Source organism: Lithobates pipiens, unplaced genomic scaffold (assembly GCF_037356315.1).
Source record: "Lithobates pipiens isolate NorthernLeopardFrog02 unplaced genomic scaffold, aLitPip1_a1.2 Scaffold_30, whole genome shotgun sequence".
Classification (NCBI taxonomy): domain Eukaryota; kingdom Metazoa; phylum Chordata; class Amphibia; order Anura; family Ranidae; genus Lithobates; species Lithobates pipiens.
In genome coordinates this window covers 125988838-126015918 of record NW_027507791.1, presented here as the reverse complement: position 1 = coordinate 126015918, position 27081 = coordinate 125988838, and the positions used below count along the sequence as shown (strand labels likewise).

The 27081-nt window shown below is 39.8% G+C and overlaps 1 protein-coding gene across 1 annotated transcript in view; it reads right to left on the bottom strand.

Moving 5' to 3' along the window:
- Positions 1-4820: 4820 nt before the first annotated feature.
- Positions 4821-27081, bottom strand: part of AKAP6 (A-kinase anchoring protein 6) — a 427520-nt gene continuing 405259 nt past the window's right edge. The window contains exons 13-14 of the mRNA XM_077464820.1: positions 17391-20192; positions 4821-13572 (exon numbers count right to left, since the gene is read on the bottom strand). Coding sequence (XP_077320946.1) covers positions 13534-13572; positions 17391-20192 — 2841 coding nt within the window. The 3' untranslated portion in view covers positions 4821-13533. The remainder of the gene's footprint in view (positions 13573-17390; positions 20193-27081) is intronic.

Sequence of the window (27081 nt, the reverse complement as noted above, 5' to 3'; positions counted from 1 at the left end):
TAGTTTTCCTTGCCCCCACCCCCGAAATATTTAGCACCAGCTGCCACTGCTGAATTCTCATTTCTTTGTATTTCCTCTATTTCCGTGGAAAAAAAATGAAGGGGAGGAATGAGAGGAGGGATAAAAAAAAGAAAAGGGACAGGAGGGGTGGGGAAATGGGAACGTGGAGGTATAGGAAGTGGGGGAGGAGGTTACTAAACATCTGGAATGGTAATAATTATACCTTCTGGATTGGGTCCAAAGAGAGCCTTTCCTTTGTCAGAATATTTGAAAGCATTTCAGTGGAACCATGTTTTGGTGTAGACCTCATGTTGATCGTGAGAGGAAAGAACAAGGTCCTCCATGTCATTTACACCCTGTTCCAAATTATTATGCCAATGATATTTTTTCATTTACATAAATAATTGATGTAAACAACAGTCAGCATAATTCTCATGTTATCACCTATTAAGAGTACAATTCAAATTTTATTGAACAAACCTCCTAATGATAAAAGTATTTTTTTTTTTTCAAAATAAAAAACTTACAATGCACTGTTCCAAATTATTACGCACAGTAAGTTTCAAAACACTTTATAGGTTGTAAAGAACTGAAAATTGTAATTTGTTGTGTTTGCAGCATATTTACTAAAATCAAAAGCTATCTCAATCAAACTTTTAACAACATTTTAACTTTTTAAACATTTTAACAGGTCACGTTACATTTGAACATATTTGATAGCAGCTTCACAAGTCTTGCATCCATTGAAATTGTGAGTTTTTGGACAATTTCTGCTTGAATTTGTTTGCAAGATGTCAGACTAGTCTCCCAGAGCTGCTGTTTGGATGTAAACTGCCTCCCACCCTCATAGATCTTTTGCTTGAGTATGCTCCAAAGGTTCTCAATAGGATTGAGTTCAGGATAGGATGGAAGCCACACCACGACTTTCTCTCCTTTTATCCCCATAGCAGCCATTGATGCAGAGGTATTCTTTGCAGCATGAAGTTGATTTTATTACGCAAAGCATAGTTCTTCTTTCTGTACCAGGGAAGGAAGTGGTCAGTCAGGAACTCCACATACTTTGCAGAGGTCTTTACACATTCTGAGACCCTAAAGGGGCCGACCAGCTCTCTTCCCATGATTCCGGCCCAAAACATGACTCTACCACCGCCTTGCTGACATCGCAGCCTTGTTGGAACAGGGTGGCCGTCCACCAATCATCCACTACTCCATCTATCTAGACCATCCAGGGTTGCACCGCACTCATCGGTGAACAGGACTGTTTGAAAATTAGTCTTCATGTATTTTTCTGCCCAATGCAGCCATTTCTGCTTGTGAGCATTGGTTAGTGGTGGCCGAATGGAAGGTTTATGCACAGTTGCAAGACTCTGGAGGACTCTACACCTTGATGTCCATGGGACTTTAGAGGTACCAGCAACTTCAAATATCTGTTTACTGCTATGTAATGGTATTTTACCAGCTGCTCTCTTGACACAATGCATGGATCTGGCAGAAAGCTTCCTCAATGTGCCTTTATCTGCATGAAACCCGTCTGTGCTCTGAATCAGCCACAAGTTCGATGATAACGCTTACATTATTGTGAAATATCTAATGTTTTCATACCTCGTCAACTATTTCACTCTTTTCGGCAGCAGCAGAGAGATCCTTTTTCTTCCCCGTATTGCTTGAAAATGGTGCTTTGCTTAATAATGTGGAACACCTTCCTTTAGTAGTTTTTCCTTTAATTGGGCTCACCTGGCAATCTAATTATCACAGGTGTCCGAGATTGTTTTCAGTAATCAAAAGAGCCCTGAGACACAATGCCATCCACAAGTTAAACTGAAAAACAAAATATTTAATCTTTGTGACACGGAAATAGAATTTGCATAATAATTTGGAACAGGGTGTATTTCTGCGACTTTAAAGACCCACAATGAAATAGAGGGAGGTTGTGGGTCTTTCCACTTTAATGAGATGCAAGAATTGGCAGCACTGATGAGGTAGTGTAGAACTGATTTTTTTAAAGGTTTTATTTGTATCTTTGTTTGCACAGGAAGATCCCAGTTCAGTGTAGTTTACCAACGATCGGCAGATGCCAGAGGACATTGAGTGCCCGGCACCTGCAAATCGGTTTCTGCTGTGAATTATCACAGCAAAAGCGGCCCACTGGTGGCATGTGCATGCCCCCTGCAGGAGGAAGTGCAGAATCACACACACACACATATATATATATATATATATATATATATATATATATATATATATATATATATATATACACAGTACCTTGCGAAAGTATTCGGCCCCCTTGAACTTTTCAACCTTTTGCCACATTTCAGGCTTCAAACATAAAGATATAAAATTTTTATTTTTTGTGAAGAATCACCAACAAGTGGGACACAATTGTGAAGTGGAACGAAATCTATTGGATTTTTGAAACTTTTTTAACTAATAAAAAAATGAAAAGTGGGGCGTGCAAAATTATTCGGCCCCCTTGCGTTAATACTTTGTAGAGCCACCTTTTGCTGCGATTACAGCTGCAAGTCGCTTGGGGTATGTCTCTATCAGTTTTGCACATCGAGAGACTGAAATTCTTGCCCATTCTTCCTTGCAAAACAGCTCGAGCTCAGTGAGGTTTGTGAACAGCAGTTTTCAGCTCTTTCCACAGATTCTCGATTGGATTCAGGTCTGGACTTTGACTTGGCCATTCTAACACCTGGATACGTTTATTTGTGAACCATTCCTTTGTAGATTTTGCTGTATGTTTGGGATCATTGTCTTGTTGGAAGATAAATTTCCGTCCCAGTTTCAGGTCTTTTGCAGACTCCAACAGGTTTTCATCCAGAATGGTCCTGTATTTGGCTGTATCCATCTTCCCCTCAATTTTAACCATCTTCCCTGTCCCTGCTGAAGAAAAGCAGGCCCAAACCATGATGCTGCCACCACCATGTTTGACATTGGGGATGGTGTGTTGAGGGTGATGAGCTGTGTTGCTTTTACGCCAAACATATCGTTTTGCATTGTGGGCAAAAAGTTCGATTTTGGTTTCATCTGACCATAGCACCTTCTTCCACATGTTTGGTGTGTCTCCCAGGTGGCTTGTGGCAAACTTTAGACAAGACTTTTTATGGATATATTTGAGAAATGGCTTTCTTCTTGCCACTCTTCCATAAAGGCCAGATTTGTGCAGTGTACGACTGATTGTTGTCCTATGGACAGACTCTCCCACCTCAGCTGTAGTTCTCTGCAGTTCATCCAGAGTGATCATAGGCCTCTTGGCTGCATCTCTGATCAGTCTTCTCCTTGTCTGAGTTGAAAGTTTAGAGGGACGGCCAGGTCTTGGTAGATTTGCAGTGGTCTGATACTTCTTCCATTTCAAAATGATCGCTTGCACAGTGCTCCTTGGGATGTTTAAAGCTTGGGAAATCTTTTTGTATCCAAATCCGGCTTTAAACTTCTCCACAACAGTATTACGGACCTGCCTGGTGTGTTCCTTGGTCTTCATGATGCTCTCTGCGCTTTCAACAGAACCCTGAGACTATCACAGAGCAGGTGCATTTATACAGAGACTTGATTACACACAGGTGGATTCTATTTATCACCATGAGTCATTTAGGACAACATTGGATCATTCAGAGATCCTCGCTGAACTTCTGGAGTGAGTTTGCTGCACTGAAAATAAAGGGGCCGAATAATTTTGCACGCACCACTTTTCAGTTTTTTATTTGCTAAAAAAGTTTAAATTATCCAATAGATTTCGTTCCACTTCACAATTGTGTCCCACTTGTTGGTGATTCTTTACAAAAAAATTAAATTTTATATCTTTATGTTTGAAGCCTGAAATGTGGCAAAAGGTTGAAAAGTTCAAGGGGGCCGAATACTTTCGCAAGGCACTGTATATATATATATATATATATATATATATATATATATAGATAGATAGATAGATAGATAGATAGATAGATAGATAGATAGATAGATAGATATGGATATATATATATATATATATATATGTGTGTGATCCTGCGTAAAACTGCTATAGGGTGGTCAGCAAGCGGTTAATGGCACTTTAAGAAAGCACTGGATGTGTGCATAACTACACAGAATAAAATAATCTATTAACGTTAATAAGTAATGTAATATACAGCGTTTGTTGATCTAGGGAATATCTGGATGCCTTAGGGGTGTCAAACCGACGGACTTCCAGCTGTTAAGGAAATATAAGTCCCATCATGCCCCTGCCTATAGGAGGCATGCTTGTAACTTTCAGCCTTGTAATGTGTCAGCGGACTAAACAGCTGGAGGGCCACCAGTTTGAATTTAGGAAGGAATTTTTTCCCCCAAATTGGACCATGCTTTTTATGGATGTTTTTTTCTTTCTCTGGCTTAACTGTCGGTATAAGGTAATGTATATGCAGGTTTTCAAATTTTTTTTATTAGTGGAACTTAATGGACTTGTGACTTTTTCCCCAATCTGATTATATAACCAGGGATTTTTTCCTCAGAGAACATAAGTCCTGTATGTAACTATGTAACATAATAAATGCATATTCAGTAGGACAGAACAACAATTATGTGCAAAGCCAGTAAACACCCATTCATAAACTGTGTTTGACTGATCTAAATACTGTAGAGTGATTTCAATGTATGTACTTTGCACGCAGTCATTGCACTGTATTTTAGCTTATTAAATAAGTTCACTGTATATACATGTGAGTAAAATGCACAAATTTTCTTTCAGTTGGATCATTAGTTAACCGTCAAAAAAAATTGTTGCCTATACACACAAAAAAATAAGCACCGGTACATTCCCTAAAAAAATGAGTCGGACCAAAGATAAGTGATTTTATTAGCATTTTTTATTTAAGTTCCCATGCATATTAATTCATTTAAGGCCAATATCCCCCACATGACCACACAACAGACATTTAAGCTTCTGCCACTGATATAATACATCCATGTATATACAGAGAATATTCACACATTCCCCACCTTCCACCCAGGATTATCTACTGATTTCTCCTCCACATTTCCTCTTCATACTCCACTTCCATTCAAGGATCTTTTTCAAATTTTTTTTTAATGAATAAGACATATGGCAAGGCACCATTTCCTCTGAATATAGCTCATCTGTCACTTAGACGATTTCAGGTGTCTGTTATTTTACTTCTAAGCATTTTGTTTAAATAACCTAAATCAGAAGATACATACAAACTAAGAAGTATATAATAGAAGAATGATAAAGTACTGGGCTAAATACTAATTAGACATGTAATTCTCAACTGTTTCTGTATCCTAGCCCATAGGTTCACATAGGCTATGTTTGGAGACCACTAGAAGCTTCATCTTTTACAGGATTGACATTGTAGACTTTTACTATGCCATCATCAAACAAGTTTGTCATTGTAGAACCATGGGCCATGGGAGCAAATGTAAACTCCAACCAGCTGCACATTACTTTTGCTTATGGATTAACTGTCTCTTTACACTGCTATTTGTGCATTGCTGCTATTTCTATGGCACACTTCAAGAACAATTATAGCGTGTTTTGGACAATTTTATCTTAATTTATTTTTGAAATTGTTATAGTACTGTTGAATTATTTGTATAAAACTTTTGTTTAAACAAATGTTTATTAAGGCTTGGTCCATACCTAATACAGATGTGGCTAACAGTAGGGGTCCGATGCATCTCTGTTCTCCGTTTCAGGGATGAATCAGGCTCAAATTTTTGCCTGAATTTGGACCTGAAACAAAGCCAAAGATGCACAGAACCCCTGTGCAATGTGCTCCGCAGCCGCCCTGGAGATGAGCCCCATTAAGAGTCAGTCACAATCTCCTGTAATGTGTATTGGATGTCGGTTTTCACATGAACCTAGCCTAAAGGGAGTATACAAACTTTCTAATGCTTGAAAGATTAGCACTGTTTTCTGGCAGACAGTATTAATCCACTAATGCAGACTATTATGTATATGCTAGCAGAAGGAAAGGGATGTGTCCTTACTCATTCTGCTTAAAGTGGAGGTCCGCTGTAATTTTTTTTTAAAAAGTCAGCAGCTACAAATACTGCAGCTGCTGACTTTTAAAATATGGACACTTACCTGTCCAGGGCGCCCACGATGTTGGCACTCGAAGCCAATCTGTGGCTCAGCTCTCGGGTGCTCACACAGCCATCTTCGGTAAGGGAATCAGGAAATAAAGCCTTGCACCTTCACTTCCCGGTTCCCTACTGCTAATGCGCAAGTTGCGCTGTGCAATCTGGATGTCCCTGCTGTCTCTGGGATCCGTGTGTTTCCCAGCAGACAGCGGGGGGGGGGGGGGTGTAGTCTCTGCCTGGAAGTGAGTAAAAATACCTGTATTATACAAGTAACTGCACCCCCTCCCCCTAAAAGGTGCCAAATGAGACACCGGAGCGGGGGGGGGGTCCGAAAAGCGGAGGTTCCATTTTTGTGTGAACCTCCACTTTAACATAAAATGTCCACTTTATGACTAAGGCTGCTTTATAGACTTACTTGGAGCACTACCTGCTGACTTCAAGTGGAAAATATTAAACATATACATATGTTTCTTTTTAAAAAGAAATACAAATATTTAGTAGTACTGAAAATAACAACCCTCTACAAATCTATAGATTCTATTTTATATCTTTTCAATAATTAATTATTGGTTGCCTTGGCACATTGTTGGCAATCTTAGTTAATGGAAAGTAGACACAGCCAAAGAGAAAGCAGTGAAGTCCTGTGAAATGAACTTTAGAGAGACTTGTCAAGGAATAAGAGTCCCATTTTTAAGATCCATAACAAAAAGAAGGCTAATGTGTGATTTTTTTAAAACTGCAGCCAAATGAAGTTTACCTCTACATAGTTCGTCTGAAATCTGGGCATTTAAGAAATGAAATTCAAGTGGAACAATTACCTAGATACTGATGTTGTCACAGTTCTATTTACTAGTGGACTAGGAAAATGGTTTTTCGATATGGATTGCGAGTTACAATGTCATCTTAGAAAGAATAAAACATTTTTTTGTTATGTTGATTTGTTGACTACAGCCTTTCTGGCATTTTACTTAAAAGGCATGATTTTATGGAATAAAAAATAAAAACAAAAATAATGATTGGACACGTTAAGAGAACGCAGGTTGGTGGACCATGCAATAAATTCACGCTTCTGTAAATAATCTGTAAAGGGACTACTTTATAATGGAGAATTGATATTAACTATCCACTACCTATCATATTCTATTAGGCAACGCACAAAATGCAGGCCACAGTGTAGATCCTACAATATTGCACAGTGTTCTCTCTACATTGACACACTATATTTTTGCTCACATTCTCCTTCATTTATTAGTGCTCTACCAGCTTCAGACTCCTGAACATGGCTGTGCCTTATAAATGTGTGCCATTTGTTGTCTTTTTTAAAGCAGGAGTATGGCAGCAATATGGCATTTTTTAATTAGCTCCTAAATCTATTGCAATATCATACAAGGTTATATGTTTCATGAACTATATTATCATTATGTTCTGAACTGTTTTGAATGCTTTATGGGCGGTCTATTTAGTGGGAATATTTGCTGTTGTTGGATTAAAATATTTCTGACAATTTTATTTTTATTTTATTATTAATTAATTTTTTAAATTATTAATTATATCCATATACAACAAAAAATGTTTTACAATTTTAAAGACAAAAGTTGAACATTTCTAGTAAATGTGTTTAAGATCTCCACTTGAGCACACATTCATATCTACTAGATAATTCGTGGAAAATTTATTTTTTTAAGGCCATTAAAATTAGAGTATATAATGGTAAGAGTCAGAGGAAACCTTAGTATAAAAACATAATAGCCATACATGTATAGTATCATTTAAAAAATGCTAGTAAAGTTCAGAAGTTATTATAAAATTTGATATAATTTGGCAAAACCAAGAACACTTAGGCAAGGACCCAATGGCAGAACTAATACAGAAAAAATATTATTTGCAAAGCAGCATCTATGTACTGTACTGTAAGTGATCTATTATCCACTGTAACAGCACAGTCATAAAGGGAAAACATGGTTAACATTGTACCCTGGCCCATTTAAACATGTCTTTTGTTATGCCACTTGTAAGAACCTACTTTTTCTGCCCATTGTAATTTTAAATAACATAGAAATCCTAGAACCATTCATATTTCCTATAGCAAAATTTGACATTCAACAAAGACTATTTAGGCTTTTCCACGAGACTTATTTAAAATTAAAAGCCTATCATTTATGCGAGAGATAACAGTGCTTCATATTGTTGTCAGACAGCTTTTGGTGCCCCAAGCCCCCAATACTTACGGCAGACCTACCCTAGCCATTAGTCACATCCCATTTAATATAGTGTGTTCTCCATCTCTGATTGTGCTCTCATACTGTGACATTTTCTTTATGAATTGATTTTAATGAATTTTGCATTGCTGATGGCAAGGAAAATGTATTTAAAAGTCCCTTCTTTCCCTCAATGCTGCAGCTCTACAGTGCATAACGTTATATTCAGCCCTGCCTACTAGCTAAGAGGGCTAAATCCAACCTTTGATCAAAGCTGAAACAAAAAGCTTTGCAACATGCCCTCAAATTTTCTTATTATTAGCTTGTTGCGTCTAATTATGGAAAATGAATATGCAATCTTATAAAAATAAGGTTATAAGCTAAAACTAGAAAATAGAAACATTAATATACTATATATACTGGCACAAATAAGTTAAGTGTTAGTAGTTAACTTGTGTATCCAGAAATCAAGTAGCTTACTATGGAGTTCAGGGGTGAAAGGATTAGTATCGGAATCTTTCTCTCATTAATCCATGCCACAAATATGCTTTTTAGTTCAGCAGGCTGTGTCTTTAATACCGTATTTATCGGCGTATAACACGCACAGGTGTATAGCACGCACATTCATTTTAAGAGGGAAGTTTCAGGAAAAAACTTACACTCAAAAGAACATTGCGCTGCCTAAAAGATTTCAAATGAGCAAAGTCGAGCAGCCAACACAACAAACAGATGCATTTGTTTCTAAAAGTAAATTGGTATATAAAGTGTAGCGCTACACTTTATATACCAATTTACTTTCAGGAAAAAACTTAAATTTTAAATAAGGCAGCTAAAATGTAAGTATTGGCGTATAACATGCACACGATATTTGCACCCGATTTTCATGGTGAAAAAGTAAGTGTTATACGCCAATAAATACAGTACTTAATGTACTAAAAGCACTGTCTGCTGCAAACTAGTAGAGGACAGCTTTCGGAGTACACTTAGTTCTACATACTTCGCCTGGATGGTCCTATCCCCCTGCCACTATAAATACCCAAGTGTAAATTTAAATGAAAAACCTCTAAACCTTCTTTGAGAGGAATTTATGAGAACCTTATGAGAAGAATTTGTCAGGTGTTAATGTAAGGGCTAGTTTACACTTGCTTCAAAACATGGCTTCAGACACACTTTGTTAAAGCTCTCTGAACACCAGTCAAAGCTACTGTCACTAAATAAAATGGTTGGCTTACAGTCCTGTTTACACCTTGCTTTTGCTTGAAGCCTTGATGAGGCTTTGATGAGCCTTTGGTGAGGCTTTGTGGTGCTTTGATGAGGCTTCGGTGGGGCTTTAGTGTGGCTTCAAGCGACTTTTGCCATAGACTTCTATGGAGGCTTTGAAGATACTTTGAAGCAGCCCTAAAGCTACATTTTGTAAAGCGAAGCTGAAACAAAGCAAAGCAAAAGCAAGATGTAAACAGGACTGTAAGCTAACCATTTTATTTAGTGACAGGAGCTTTGACTGGCGTTCAGAGAGCTTAACAAATTGTGTCCGAAAGCCTTGTTTTGAAGCAAGTGTAAACTAGACGTTAATGTGTGTTGAAGCCAAAGCAAGTGTAAATGAGCACTAACTGTTACCTTGAAAAAAAGGTGTCTCCTTCACACTATAGCATCTAAGTGATGTCACTATTCCCTTATCATCATCTATTAAACATTTCCAGCAGCTGTAGTATAGTGCAAATCATTACAGAAAGAAATCATGAAACAAAATCCTCAACTGTAATCAGATCTTGCACAAGCATATTCCTGGTTTGACTCCAGTGTGAACCCAAATTTGCCTATAAAATGTAGCTACAGAGAGTGAAATATACTGCAAAATACTACGATATGATTGCTCTGTGTGGTGTATAAGTTAATCAGGCATATTTGGTAAGGCACTGTAAAGAGCACCAAAGAAACGCAAAATGTAGACATCTAGAGCCAACAAACATTTTACTTTATAGAATTAAGATTTAGATAATTTCTTACTGGTTCTCCTGGGCGACTCCAGTTTGCACATCCCAACTGCCTTTTGTCCTGCTTTAAAAACATGTCCTTATCCAATAAAGGAATGGTAGTCTCTGCTGGAAATGCATCTATGCTAAATTTGGAAGTGGTCAGATGATGCTGGTGAACCCGATGCTTAACTTTGCCTAATTTTCACAGAAAGTCCCTTAGTATGGAAATACACAGTAGATTCTAGTGGTCACATTTATCAATAGCCATTTTAAAGAAATGCACATTTTCAATTCTTAAGGTTTAGTAATGACTGATGATGTCTCTGTATTGTGTTTATTGTGTCATCATTATATTAAAGGAGATGATGTGACCACATGAAGTGCTAAGACTTCCTCTGATAGCACAGGTAGCTCTTATAGCACAGGTATCATCAGTCATATCCTGTTTTTATAAGTTCTATAATGTAACCCACATCTGTCATTGTTATTTTGTATAGGTGAAGATATTGTACAGTCTCTTGTATTTTCCACTAAATCTAAAACTTGCCACATATTACCATTTAACAGCAATTGAAGAAATGTGAATACCCTTGTGGACAGCTTCAGTTCATATGCAGCTAGTGATGGTGGAATGCCAACGTCTACCTAGGCAGTAGAGTGTGTTAAATGTTTAGTTAAATGCTCATGTTTAAGTAAGTTATTTTAAGCTTTTTGTAGGCAGGAAGCAGCTGTAAACATATTTAGCAAATGCATTTCACTTTTATAACAGAAATGTCACTGTATAGAAAATCTAAAGCTCACAATATCTTCTTGACCCCTTGTAAGAAGTAAAACTAGGCTTATAGGAAGATGTTTTAATAATGAACAACTCTTTACATTTTTTTGATTGCGTGACTGGCCACATTACCAAGCAGGGTTGTTCATGCTATACACCTGCCTTGGATAAAATGAGCCAGGACCAGATAAACCAGGCCTAAGTTTGCAGAATTGTTGGTATAATACACTGTATCTGGAATTCATGAAGACTGACCCAGGCAGATTTTATGAAAGTGTCTCTCATGCATTCTAAAAGTGGTAAAGAATGCTCCAAATTCATAAACCTGTCTTGAACTTGTACTTGAATTTTTCTCATACCGCACCTCTTTTAGAATGCATGAGAGACACTTTTGCAATATCTGTCTGTTTTCTCTGCACGTCAAAAGAGAGGTGGTCTTATTAGCTCCGCTTTTACATTAAGCCCATTCAATGCAACACAATGTGTATTTTAGAACTAACTCGCTGGCAGTACCAAAAGTGCCACAAATGCTTCATGAATCTGGTGCAATATATTAACAAGAGGGATTAACATCAGAAAGGTGGTGCAGCAGCAGCTTTTTTTTAAATTCCCCCCGGTATGTTTAATCAATAACCAAATGTTTTACTTTGAAACGCGCCTACCAATACAAACAATTTTACCTGCTGTTAAAATCCAATTAATAATTTTATACAGATAGGGTGTGATGGAAGCTGATTCTATGAAGCTTGACACATTTTATCTATAGGTAGCATTGCTGTGATGGATGAATGCCCACCCAGACCTCCTGAATTTAGAATGGATCTCTTAACAGAACAAGCTATCTTATTTTATTAATGAAACATCTATTGTGAAAATACTTTTTTTCTTAATTTTTTTAACAGAACTAATCAGACTGAATGAAGTACAATCTGGAAACCCAAATAAAACGGATTAAGGGACCTTTTTAAGATCACTATCCTCTGTACTGTACAATGCTCAACTTTCATATTAAATTGCTTTGCTGCAGAATTGTAGAGTCCATAGCTGAGTGAATCACTGCTAAACTTATGGGACCTTTTGTATAAACTGGGGAAGAAAGGACACGTGACAATTAGGAAAGTGCTTTATTTATTTTAATCTGTACAGGCACACTTGTTTTTTTTCTTCCTCTCCTTTTTGTACCTAAATCCATTGATAAAAGAAACACCTTACTCAAGTAAAATCACAAAATTCATTCAACCAGCAGTTGTCCCTTATGTCTGTACACAGGACTGTACGGACAGGACTGAGAAACATGACCTGCTGGTAATACCTGAGGAGAAGGTTGAGAATTGATGCAGAGATATTATTTATTAATATTTTGGAGAGTTGTGTCCCTGCCACAGTCATAGTCATTCACTAATCAATTGGGAATGAATAATGTAGCTATAATATTGATACATATAAAAAAAAGGATAATCTTGTAAATGTGCAGCATTAAAGAAAACATAACAAAAATGTGAACTGAGAAGTTTGCTTTGACTTATTTGGCATTTAAATGGTTTAACAAACACTCTGGCCTATGCAATGTGGTGATTCAGAAAACAAGGAGGATGCACAACATGCACAACTCATAGCAACCAACTAGGCTTACGTTTTCTGTAGTCAGCATATAGAAATGAATTCTGGTTGGTTCCTATTTATCTTAGCACGTTGCACATTATCAATGCTTTTTGGTCTACCTTTATTGAATCATGTCTACATTATTTTAATTCAAAGACTCTCACATAATGTAATATTACAACAGACCCTTTCAGGCGTCTCTGATGGATTATATTCTTTAACTTAAGGTTGCAAATATTCCCTCATTATCAATAGTAATCGTCTTTACTGAATAAGATGTACCTCCTGATAAACAAAGCTTAATACTGCATGACCAGTTCAATTTATAACAAAAAGTAGTTAATCCAACATAGAACCTGATTTCCAGTTCATCCTTCATATTAACCTTTACACTTTCAAAACTTTAACATAACTTACATTCTAAATCTTAGCCATTATCTTGCCTCCAATTCTATCTTACCGACTCGTTGATCATACTAGCCTACCCTTTGTAGTTCCACACATACCATCAAATCCTTCCTCAAGTCTCTCAAATGGGCACCCGTAGAACCCGCAACAATCCCCTTTCTTTATCCATTGTTAACAGAACATCTTCTTCTATTGGCTCACACATAATCTTTACATAACCCTGGAGCAATACAGGCTTGCTCACATAGCAAAATGTAAATATTTTACTTCCAAGAAATGCACAGTTGGTCTTTGAGGGTGATACACATCGCTTTAGGGCACCTTATTATCTATACCCTGTTCTACACCGAAGAAGTCAGAGGGTCTTCAGTTTTCTCACAGAAAGCCAATTGATGCAAACCCAAAAAGCTGTGTGAGAGGAAGCATAGACAGAAGATCAGTGCATAGCACAAGTCACCATCACCCCAGTAGCGGAGGTACCCTTGTTAAAAGTGGAGAATCACAGGTCCTTGTGGGTCTTGGAGCCGCCTAATGGTCTCTGTAAAAGAAAGAAATGTATCATCTCCAGGACTCTGGTTAATATTGAACACCAACAATACCATTTATTTTAGTTTTGAATAGAGCGGAGAAGGTTTAAAACCTCTGTCAAGTTTTTGATTGCTGTTTGTTTCACTGTTGGGGAGATTTACTTTAATTTCCTGGGTGGCAGTGTTAATTTTGGCAGCACATTTCGATTTAGTTTTATTCTTAGTCTTTTGACTAAAATGGCATTTTAGTTTTAGCTTCATTTTAGTTTTCTGCAATTGATTTAGTTTTAGTCATATTTAGTCGACTAAATCTCCAGTACATGTTAGTGGACTAAAATCATTTTAGTCGACTACAACTCATTTTAGTCATCTAAAATCTAATGGGTGTAGTTAAATTGTAATGCATTATTTAAGCATTTCTCTACAATTTCCAAACTCATATACTGCTGGTGTGAAAAATCAAATATGTTCTCTACAGGCATAATAAGCGATTATTGATTGGTTTGCACAAAAGTTATAGCGTTTACAAAATACGGATAGTTTTATGGCATTTTTATTAATAATTTTTTATTTTTTTACTAGTAATTGCGGCGATCAGCGATTTTTATTGTGACTGCGACATTATGGCGGACACATCGAACATTTTTGACACATTTTTGGCACCATTGTCAGTTATACAGCAATCACTGCTATATAAATGCAGTGATTCCTGTGTAAATGACACTGGCAGTGAAGGGGTTAACCAGTGGGTGGCAGTGTAGGGGTTAAGTGTTCCTATGGGTGTGTTACTAACTGTGGGGGGTTGGGCTTTCATTTATTGAACACTGATCTCTGCTCCAATCAGATGGAGCAGAGATCAGCGTCACTAGTTGCTAGGCAAAATGGGGAAATGCTGTTTACAACGGCATTTCTCCATTCAGCCGTTCCGTGAGACGATCGCAGGTATGCCCGCGGCGATCAAGTCTACGGGACCCACGACCGGACTCACGGGGGTCCCGACCGGCACGGCGGCATTGAAGATTGGACGTACCTGTATGCCAATATGCCTGCCCGTGCCATTCTGCCGACGTACATCGGCATGCGCGGGTCGGGAACCGGTTAAGCTTTGGTAATAATACCTGGAAGCTCATTGGTTTCTATGCAGAAGTGAGCCTGATTTTGCACTTTCCAGCTTTAGTAAATAAACCCCATTGTGTACTTAAAAGTGGGGTATGCCTGTATGGTATTTAGGTTTGAAAATTCACTACAGACCAGTGTTAATTTTGATATCAAATTTCAATTTAGCTTTAGTCGTACACTTTTGACTAAAATGCCTTTTTTAGTTTTAGTCGAATTTTAGTCTTTTGACTAAAATACCATTTTAGTTTTTGTCGTATTTTAGTCATCTTAATTGTTTTAGCTTTAGCCATATTTTAGTCAACTAAAATAGTATTACTTTAGTCGACGTAAATGTTTTCATTGACGAAATTAACAAGGTAAAGTAAGGAAGGATTAACACCTTCATCATGTTTCTATGGATGTTTACACTATTAGGAGATTCTCCACATTTCCTCTGTGATCTTTGAGATAGGAAACTCACAGAGGTAATAACACTTTCTCAACAAATGTAAGGTTCTGGTTGCACTTTAACCACTTTCAGACCGGACCAATTTGCTGGTCAAAGACCAGACCACTTTTTGCGATTCGGCACTGCGTCGCTTTAACTGACAATTGCGTGGTCGTGCGACGTGGCTCCCAAACAAAATTAACGTCCTTTTTTCCCACAAATAGAGCTTTCTTTTGGTGGTATTTGATCACCCCTGCGGTTTTTCTTTTTTGCGCTATAAACAAAAATAGAGCGATAATTTTGAAAAAAACGCATTATTTTTTACTTTTTGTAATAATAAATATCCCCCAAAAATATATAAAAAAACATTTTTTTCCCTCAGTTTAGGCCGATACGTATTCTTCTACATATTTTTGGTAAAAAAAATCGCAACAAGCGATTATTGATTGGTTTGCGCAAAAGTTATAGCGTTTACAAAATAGGGATAGTTTTATAGCATTTTTATTAATAATTTTTTATTATTATTTTTTTACTAGTAATGGCGGCGATCTGCGATTTTTATTGTGACTGCGACATTGGGGGGGACCCATTGGACATTTTTGACACATTTTTGGGACCATTGTCATTTATACAGTAATCACTGCTATATAAATGCAGTGATTCCTGTGTAAATGACACTGGCAGTGAAAGGGTTAACCAGTGGGTGGCAGTGTAGGGGTTAAGTGTTCCTAGGGGTGTGTTACTAACTGTGGGGGGGTTGGGCTTTCATTTAGTGTACACTGATCTCTGCTCCAATCACATGGAGCAGAGATCAGCGTCACTAGTTGCTAGGCAGAATGGAAAAATGTTGTTTATACAGCATTTCCTCCATTCGGCCGCTCCGTGAGACGATCGCGGGGATGCCTGCGGCGATCGAGTCCGCGGGTCCCGCGACCGGACTCACGGGGGTCCCGACCAGCACGGGAGCGCGCCGCCGGTGGCACGCTCCCGATGGCACGGCGGCAACGAATATTGGACGTACATGTACGCCAATATGCCTGCCCGTGCCATTCTGTCGACGTACATCGTCGTGCGCTGGTCGGGAAGTGGTTAAAAAAGGAAACCAAGAAAATTTGTATCGTGTACAGTATGTATCTTACCATGTTTAGTATATTTTTACACATTATATAATAAATGAATATGAATAACAACACCACTAACATATTACTTTAAGATATCAAGAGTCTATAAAAAGTTATGTAGCCATTTGAAAGCATAAAGCTGTAGCTAATAATGCCTAATAACCTTATAAGCTCAAACTTCTCCTGTAAAATACAAGACTGTACTAGATGGTGTAATAAAAGAATAAACAGGTGCTAAATGTTCAAAGTGTGAAGTGAAACATCCTACATCACACCTGACTAAGGTGACACGGACAGTGATAGTGTTAATCAATGAAAGTAGAAAGCATCATCCTAATTTCTTGTTGCACAGAAATTGTTTATGTTATACAGGGTAGTTATTTGGTCCATGGAAATTGGCACAGCTAGCTTTCATGCTTTAGAAAAAGCTGTTACCACCTCGCAGCATGTAGCCATACCTCCCAGCTTTGGGTGTCCACAGCTCAGCTCCCATGGGGTCAGATTGTCCTCTGGGCTTGTAAATGCCTTCCTACTGGTGATTGCTACACTATTTTCCTTGGACCATTGCAGTGCTGCCCGGGATTCCACTGATGAGAGCCACAGACAGAGCTTTTAATATGTGCTTTTCTATCCTAATATACGTGACTGGCCAGTTTGCTTTTTTATAAATAAATTATTTCATTTGCTGCACTCAGATTGTGCCTTCTTGTGTCTTTTTGTATTCTCTAAATGGCGTCCATACTGAGTAGCTGAGGTGCATCCACTCAGCATGGGACCCAGAAGCAAGTGGCGATCACCGAATTAGTAATTTCCAGCTTCTAGGGGCATTGGCCAGGTATGGTACAGTTGTGCTCATAAGTTTACATACCTGGCAGAATTTATGATTTCTTGGCTATTTTCCAGAGAATATGAATGATAACAAAAAATCTTTTCTTTCACTCATGGTTAGTGTTTGGCTGAAGCCATTTATTATCAATCAACTGTGTTTACTATGTAACTACTGTATGTAAAACATACTGTACCCATACCTAGAATTATTTTTTAATAATGCTGAATAACACATATAATGTTCTACACCTGTGTTTACTTTTTAATTACACTTACTGTGTTTACATTAAAAGTATTTCAAGTTTTAAGTAAGGTACTTATACAATACACATACCTTTTGCCCTGTTCCCAGGTTAGAGCTTCCTGCTGCTGATGGCCTTGGGTCTCGGACCCTTTTGTGCAGGATAGGAAGGCTGGAGACTGTCGGCTTTACAGAACTTTTTCCTTTTGGTTCAGGGCGTGTTTCTCTTGTGAAGGGCAGCTTTTTGCTGGAGGTTTTGCCTGCACCTTTTGTAGCGGCTGTCGGATAATCCTGAAGTTTCTGGGAAGATAATCTAGAGGCTGCTTGCGGCCCTGAGGTTGGAACTTTATTCTGAGGATTCTTGATGCCAGTAGAATTAGGAAGGCATTTAACTGATGGTGCTGTAACTGCAGGCTGTCTAACAGACAACTTAGATGGCCAACTTACATCTTGAGACACCTGCTCTTTGACTGAATCTTCTTTCTTTTCATCTGTGCAAGCTTCAAACATGTCCTCAATTTCTTGCTCTGTGTAACCTTCTGTTGGCACCTGTGTGGTAGTGGCAAATCCATTCAGCTCCCCACAATCACTGTCATGAGAGGAAAGAGATAAGTAAGAGTAGAAGTCCCCTCTTTCCAGCTGTCTACGAGAATACTCTAGCACCTTCTCTCGAATTTGCGCTCCAGTTCCGTCCTGTGGTGATGATCTATGAAGTGCATTAGACGTCATATCCAAAATTTCTTTTACAAATTCCTGTACAGTGCAATCTGGACTACTAGAAGTTTCATGTGCTGAACTATGACAAGAACATGAAGATTCTTTTGCTAATTCTAAAACTGTACTGGAAGATGCTTCTTGGTTTTTTTCTGGCACCAATAAACTATTATCTATCATTTCCACATCTGCCACTGCATCACAAGTAACACGTAAGTTGCTCTTACCATTTGAGGATGGTCCTAGCTCACGGGGCTTATGATATGCCAAGGCAGGCATGCAGGGAGGATGTAGTTTTTCTGTTTTTGTTATTGATATTGATGGGTATGGTCCTGTTTTTATTTTCCTTTCAGGAAGATTTCTCTTAAACACATTGTCCTTTAGGGTGTCTACTCTACTGTCAACATTTCCATTTTCAACATCATCTACCAGAAAACCTGAATTATTTAGACTTTTTTCCTCTCTTGATGTTGTTGGACCCATGGTTAAATCTTTATCATTTCCATTATTCTCCTTATGTTTATGTACATAATTGTGCAATATTTTTTCAGACTTTGAAGTACCAGCCATATCCTGTAGCACCCTATTCATTTTTCTTCTTTCTCTGGGAAGAAGGAATGAGGGTCTAATCCATGCCTGCAACTCTCTTCTGATAAAATCTGAACCTAAAGGTAGTTCTGAACCATCTCCAGCCTCGTCCGCACTTCCCATACTGGAATTTGGTTCTTCAATTTCTTCTTCTTCTTCCTCTTCTTCTTCTTCGGTTAATGTGAGGGTGGAACTTGATAACAAGTCACTATCATCTTCTTCATCAGTGCAGGCTGAAGTACATGAAACATTAACAATCATGCTTAAGTTGGCTTCCCCTTCTCCTCCTAATGAACGACTAAGATGTTTGCGGAAACTGGCATTAGAGTTCAGTAACCCTAACCGCCCTTTTAGTGCAACCATATCTTCAGATCTGAGTGATAGCTCATCACTGCTACTCAGTTCAGTCAACTCAGAACCAATATCATTCGCTGGTGATTCCTTGTCTTGTGATAGGTGGAGACCAGATAAAGAAGGCTTTCGAGAACTACATCTAAGGGTAATGTCATCAGAGAAACTGCGCTTCATTTTCTGTTCAGATGGACACTCAATATCCTCCAGCCTCTTCAGCAAGTCTAAAGTACGTTTACTTAACTCTTCCCCTGGATCACTCCCTGGGGTAATATCAGCTGAACCTTGCTGACTGAAAAGATCTTCATTACTCTTATATGAAGCTGGCCAGCTCTCCAGAGACACACTACGTTTGAGTATTGAGGACTCCGGAGCCTCACCAGGGACTGAGAGTGATTCTAGGGATGAAGAGCTAGACAGTGAGTTTTCTATACTTAAGACTTCAATCAGGTCCTGAAAGTCCACCTTGTCCTCAGGGCTATGGTCTGCAGAGCTAGCTTGAAGCATAGTCCTGTTCACACTAATCTGACCTGGGGTCCTTTGGAAACATAAATTTGGTACCATCCTCTGTGTTCTTTCCAGAGTCATTGTTTTGGGTCGGTTAGATTGTATTTGGGAAGTGTTTTGAAACATGAGTGGACTTTGAGGCTTAGACCTAGGAACTTGTACAAGTCCAACATTTTTACTGCCAATTTGACATACATCATCATTTTGATCCTGGCACCCTTGTGGCCCTTCTCCATCCACAGATAGACAACCTTCTGAATTGGCAGCAGTTACACCTTCTCCACTTGCAATGCCACTCTCACTCTCAGAGTGACCACTAGAATCCATTTGCATTTTTGTAAGGTGATGAGTTTGTGGGGATCCATTAGCTAAATCTGGCAGAGACAAAAAGCTGCAGCCTTGAAGAAGGGAGAATGGAAGGGGTCCTAGAGAATCCAATTTCTTGGTTTCTTTTGGTGACAAATCTATGTTTGTTTGAAAGCGTTCCATGTTGTGCAAACTGTAAACTTGATATACAGGAGTCTGGCAAGGACTGTGCTGGTGAGTGTCATCGGAAACAGCTGGCCTTGAGCAGCATCTTCCATCTGAAACAAACATGTCTGCAATGAACTGCTTATTCTCCTTGGTGCCACAAACAGGCTCTGTAGTAATGTCAGTCTCATCCCATTCTAATGCTTCCTCCCCTCCAGCATTGTTCAAATCAGCCCAGTCTGGGTCTACCAATTGATCCATCTCCTAAACCAGGAAAAATACATGGTCAGCAAATAAGCACAACTCACATAACAGATACAGTATAATCAATTCAGATATGAATGTAAAACATTAAACATGTACATAAAATGGAGTAAATCAAACCACATATATTACAGTATACACAGCTGCATTTATACATAATAACAACCACTACTAATCCCTTTCATTTTCTTGTCCAATACACATATCAAGCAAAACATGAAACTTCTAGCTGTAAAAGGTCACAATTTAAAGGTCAAATAATCAATATTATTTTAATTTCTCCATCCAAACAATATGGTATAGCTTTTCAATCCTTGATTTCACAGTCAATCCCCACAATTTATCACAGAGTTTACCTTTCTGTAGGCATTTTACAGCTAACATAATTTATGAAAGTATTTGAGATAGTAACTACACATTGCAGCTCAACTCTTCCTCAGGAGGCCTGATTTCTGAAGTTTATGCATATATTCCAGTGCGTCGATTGTGCACAGCCAGCCAAATCATATACTCACATTTTTTATGCACTTGCATTGTGCATGGTTACTGGTATAAAGGTTACAATATATGTACTGTATACAAATTTACCAAAAAAAAAAAAAAAAGAGTCAGTTTTGATATGGAGTATAATCTCTGGCATCTGGACATGTGGCTAAAGTAAAATGATATTTTCCTACAATGCTTTTGGGTATAGGTAAACACTTAGCTATTTACATGCACATCTCATGTAAAAATAAAATGCATGAAGTGCATATTGAAATTATTTACAGTAGTTGTTTAGTGCCTTAATGCATGCTATATAGGGGGTATCATAGCATGTGTAGATTTGCCCACTATAGCCACAGCATGTGCATGTACTGTACACGATTTCATGGACTGATGCTTGGAGTTCTCATAATAAATTCTTGTACATACAGTATGTTGCCTTTTTGGCCCATTGAATGTTTATTCCTTAGTGAGCAATATTGGTGCTCATATTATTTGCTGTTTACCAATCCTTAAATGCAGTGGATGCTTTAGTTTTCTTTTTCTAAACCATTTCACTGGATTATCTAGCCAGTAGCACACTTCCTGTCTAAGGCCGCGTACACACGTGCGGACTGTTCGCCCAACTTTGTCCGCTGAACAGTGTTTGGGCGGACAGTCCGCTCGTGTGTGGGCTTTCAGCGGACAGTTTCAGCGGACAGTTTGACGAACAAGGTTTTTCGGAAATTCCGTAAAACTGTCCGCTGAAACCTTGTTTGAGCGAACAGTCCGCCCGTGTGTAGGCTTGTTCGTCAAACTAAGTTCCGCGCATGCTCAGAAAGGATTTACACGCCGAAAGTTATAATGCAGTGTATAGGACGTCGTATTTTTCGTCCCGTCGTACGTGCCGTTCACGTCATCGCGCACGGTTTCAGCAAACTGTTCGTTCGTCGTGTGTGGGCATGTCCGTCCATGCTAATTTTGAGCGGACTGTTTGCCGAAACTGTTTGACGGACAAAGTTGGGTGAACAGTCCCCGCGTGTGTACGCGGCCTTATGCCGCGTACACACGATCAAACAATCCGGTGGAAAAGTCCGCCGGACAATCTGCCCCTGTGTAGGCTCTGGCAGACTTTTTTTACCCAAAAGTCCGCCAGACTCGCATTTTGCAGTACGGCCGTGTGTGTGCCAGTCCGCCGTACTTTTGAAATGAATGGACTTTTCCCGCCCGGAGAAGGAGGCGTCGCTGGCCCCGTCACCTGGTATGGACTTAAAGGGGAATCCCTACGCTGAAAAATGCGCCCCCCCAGGTCCATATCAGACCCTTATCCGAGCACGCTACCCGGCCGGCCAGGAAAGGGGGTGGGGATGAGCGAGCGCGCCCCCTCCTGAGCCCCCACCCCAATGCACCTTCTCCCCATGTTGATGAGGACAAGGGCCCGACAACCCTGGCCGTTGGTTGTCGGGGTCTGCGGGCGGGGGGCTTATCGGAATAAATGAGCCCCCTTTAATAAGGGGGCCCCCGGATCCTGGCCCCCCACCCTATGTGAATGAGTATGGGGTACAATGGGGTACAATGTACCCCTACCCATTCACCTGTGAAAAAAAGTAAAAAAAAAAACACAACACACAAGGGTTAAAATAGTTTATTGCACAGCTCACGGATTCCGATAAGCCCCCCGTCCGAAGACCCTGACAACCAACGGCCAGGGTTGTCAGGAAGAGGCCCTTGTCCTCATCAACATGGGGACAAGGTGCTTTGGGGTGGGGGGGCCCATGCGCCCCCCCTTCCCCAAGGCACCCCCCATGTTGAGGGCACGTGGCCTGGTACGGCTCAGGAGGGGGGGCGCACGCTCGTCCTTACCCCCTTTCCTGGCCGGCCGGGTAGCGTGCTCAGATAAGGGTCTGATATGGACCTAGGGGGGGACCCCCACGCCGATTTTTCAGCGTGGGGATTCCCCTTTAAGTCCATACCAGGTGACGGGGCCAGCGACGCCTCCTTCGCTGGTCCCGGCTACCTGAAGCCGCGCTCAAAATGAGCGGACTTTCCTCCGTGTGTGTGGGAGAGTCCATTCATTTCAAAAGTACGGTTGACTTAGTCCACCGTACTTAGTCCGCAGCAAAAGTACCGTGTGTGGGCAGGTAGCTCGTTCAGAAAGTCCGGCGGATAGTCCGGCAGAAAGTCCGCCAGACTAAGTCCGCCGGATAGTCTGCTACGTGTGTATCCGGCATTAGGGTGTCTTTACTGTGGATGGAGGAGTTATGGAGATATCTTTGTACAGCAGCATTGTCAATCTTAGGACAGGGAAAAATAACATACTTTCTGGCTGGATCAACAGGTGAAACAAAAGGTAAAACACCTACAAAAATAAAACTAAAGCAGCCAGCACATTTAGTATGTTTGTAAGCTACAGTAAATTACATTTTTGGGGGTTTTAATACCGCTTTAAGGTAATGTAGTGTCCTTCCATTCCTTAGTGCGCAGGAGGCACAAGAGCACCGTTATTTGGTATTTTGAAGCACACTGTAATCTGGGACCACACTGCACAGATTCAACATTGTTCGCACAATACATTCTGTTACCAGGATGTCTTTTTTTGCCTGTGCTTTTTCATTTCCCTTTTGGAATCTTTTTGGATCTGGCCTACAGTGTATGGTGTATTGTTAGAAGGAAATTTTCCATGCAAAACTATAAGTCCACTTTAACCACTTGCTGGTCACTAAATGTACAAATACGTCCTGACTGCGAGTGGTGTCATTTCTTTATAGCAGGCGATCAGTTGTTCAATAAAAGTGATCTGGGTGGCTCTGCAGCTACCAGATCACTTTTACTTTAGTGAGAATAATTTCTTAGCCCCTTAATAAAGTTAAATGACAAAAGCCTGCTGAGGATGTCATAACGTCAAACTGCGTCAGAACAGAGCTCCAGGAAGTGATGTCATCTAATTTAGAAGGCCCAGAAGTGACAAGGTATACCTGAAAATTCAGAGGGAGGGAGATGAGCCTACACTACAATTGGTGGAGCTGGTGTTCCGTCAGAATCAGCAACCCATCAGATTAGGTAACAGAGGTGACTAAATAACACTGAAATAACTCTGAAACTCAAGAAATAGCTGGATATAGTAAGAGGTTCGCTATTGCCTTCTTCTGACTGCAGGTGTTCTGTCAGATGAGCAAACCTGGTAGCGGTGGACGCATGGGCAGCTGACAGAATGTCACTTCTGTTAGCTAATCTGACGGGTCACCGATTCTGACAGAACGCCAGCCTCCGGATGTGTATAGGCTTATGTCCCTGGTGCATGGCTGAATGCACTTTATAATGTGACTGTATTTGTATATGGTTTTTACTGGCTGAAGTTTTACTAAAGATTTTATGCTATCTAGGCATTTCTTTCCCCGTGGCATTTTGTGTTACGTGGTGAGGATACCAAAGGAGTAAAACGGCGGAATTAGTCCTGGTTACTTCTCCCCTTGGGGCAAAGCGCTACATGACCCACGGGATATGAGGGGTCATGGAAATTCGGTGAGTTTTCTGTGAGTGATGGTGGAGGCACAGAGGTGAGGTGGAACACAGAGAATTCTGTGTGGACAATTATTGCATTAAGGAAAGAGACACAACACAAAGCACTTTCTTGATTCATTTAATCATTTAATACTGGACACTTTGTTTATTTAAGCACTTTATGTGTGAAACACTTTGTTACAATTGTGGCATTGCATGATAGGACGTTAAAATTATTAATTTACTTGGAATATAAATTTAGAGTGTTTGATGCACACTAATTATAGGTTACACATGAGTGCTGTGTGTATTTGTATAGAGGTAGTTTGAACACTGTTTAGTGTTAAAACACAGCAGCTTTTAGGGTTTTTAGTCTGATTTGTAAATGCAAATGAACACATAGGACATATAAACAGTGATTGCACCACACATGCAAGGTTTTGTGGCAAATGTCAGAGAGAAAAAATAATTCTATGTCTAGGTCCATAATTCATTGTTAACTCTACAATGATAACTTTTAAAGGCTTTTAAAGTGTCACCTATGATAAATTTTAGGTACTGCAGTTTGTCGCCATTTCACGCGCATAAAGTGGGCTAGATAACTTATAGATATAAATATGACTTATTTTCATTTTTAAAATCTAGCTTCAATGTCTCATACTAAACACCTTCAGGCATCACGTTCTGCCAAGACTGTGCCTCACACTTCTACCTCCTAACAATGCTGCCCATAGTGTGTGTTGGCCGGTATATTACAACTAAAGAAATCTTTCAACATGCATCTTGCACAGGATTTGGGCCTTTCCGAAGGGAAGCAGAGGTAAGGGATAGTAAATGTAAATCAAGGTATGTCCACAAAAGGTGGAATTCTCCTTTAATCAATTTAGCCCCAGAAGGATTTGCCTCCTTAATGACCAGGCCATTTTTTTGCGATACGGCACTGCGTCGCTTTAACTGACAAATGTGCACCTAAAAAATTTACATCCTTTTTTGCTAAAAATAGAGCTTTCTTTTGGTGGTATTTGATCACCTTTGCAGTTTTTATTTTTTGCACTATAAACAAGACAATTTTGAAAAAAAAAAAAATATTTTATTTTCTGCTATAACACACACACACACACACACACACACACACACACACACACACACACACACACACACACACACACACACACACACACACACACACACACATATAAATATATGGTAAAAAAAATTGGCGTATATTGATTGGTTTGCATAAAAGTTAATGCAGCTACAAACTATGAGATAGGTTTAGGGACTTTTTAAAATTGTTTAACTGGTAATGGCGGCGATCTGCGATTTTTAGCGGGACTGCGACATTGTGGCAGACAAATCTGACCCCAAATTACACTTTTTGGGGACCAGTAACATTATTACATTGATAAGTGCTATAAAAATGCACTGATCAATGTAAAAATTACACTGGCAGCGAAGGGGTGAACACTGGGGGGGGGGGGGGGGGCGATAAAGTGGGTTCCCTGGGTGTGTTCTAATTGTAGGGGGATGGGCTACCAGGAACATGACAGAGATCGCTGTTCACGATCACTGGGAACAGATCTCTTACATATCATCTGGAAAAATGCGGGTTGCCAGCAGACATCAAGACCACCAGACCCATGGGCACACTTCCGCAGCATGTGGTGGGCGCATGGCCGCTATCTCCTATGCAAAGACCAACGGTACACCTACGGCTGTTTGCGCAGGGGAGCCGACCTGTCACAGTATAATGATGGCAGCGGGTCGGCAAGAGGTTAATTTAAGATTGACAAAATCTGATGTTGCTTTTCACATTCAAAATGATTACAGCAGAACTCCAGGATTAGCAAATGTGTCTAAATACAAGAGGTATGTGTACTCCAACTGCCAGATCTTTGTAATAATCTTGCTTTAAAGTGATTGTAGTCTCTTTTTTTTTTCTCAAAAAATAACAAACATGTCATACTTACCTGCTCTATGCAGTTGGTTATGCACAGAGCAGCCTGGATCCTCCTCTTCTCGGGTCCCTCTTTTGCTCTCCTGGCCCCTCCCTCCTATTGAGTGCCCTCACAGCAAGCAGCTTGCTATTGGGGTATTCTGTCATAATCAGCGACCTGTCACATTGGGTAATGGAAGCGACGTTCCATCAGTTGAATACTTACTGTGCATGCGCAGGTTTGCTAATCTGACAGAACACCTGCAGTCATAAGACGCTAGTGGACATCTTACTACACCCAACTACGTCTTGAATTTCACAGTACAAATAAAGTTGGCGCATATATAAATAAACATAGTATATTCAGATCTGCAATGCTGTTTTCATGTTACATTTTCAAAGCGTAAAGGTTTAGCGTTGACCAGTGAGGGATGTACCAAGATGGCCTCCGCCAACTTCCTACTGCTGTTGTCCAGCTTCTTTCAAAATGTAAAATTAAAACCAGCAGACATCACAGATGTCAATATACTATATTTATTTATATCAGCTCGGTTTATTGCTAAAATGACTGTGAAATTCAATTGTGGGAGTAGTAAGATGTCCACTGTCGCCTTCTGACTGCAGCTGCTCTGTCAGATTTGCAAACCTGCTATGCATGCGCAGTAAGTATTCAGCTTAAGGAGCGTCACTTCTGTTACCTAATCTGATGGGTCGGCGATTTTCACAAAACAGGAGCACCTGAGCTGAGTCACAACTCCCTATGTCCATTCAGACACAGAGCCCCGATTTGGCCTCTCTCTCCTGATTGACTAATTGACTTTGATTGAGAGAAACGGTAGCCAATGCGCCGCTGCTGTGTCTCCGAGAAAATCAGGAGTAGAGTCCAGAATGGCAGAGGAACTTGTGGATATTGCTAGGCAGAGATGGGGCTCTGGTAAGTATTAGGGGGGCTGAGGGGGGCTGCTACACACACAGAAGGCTTTTTAT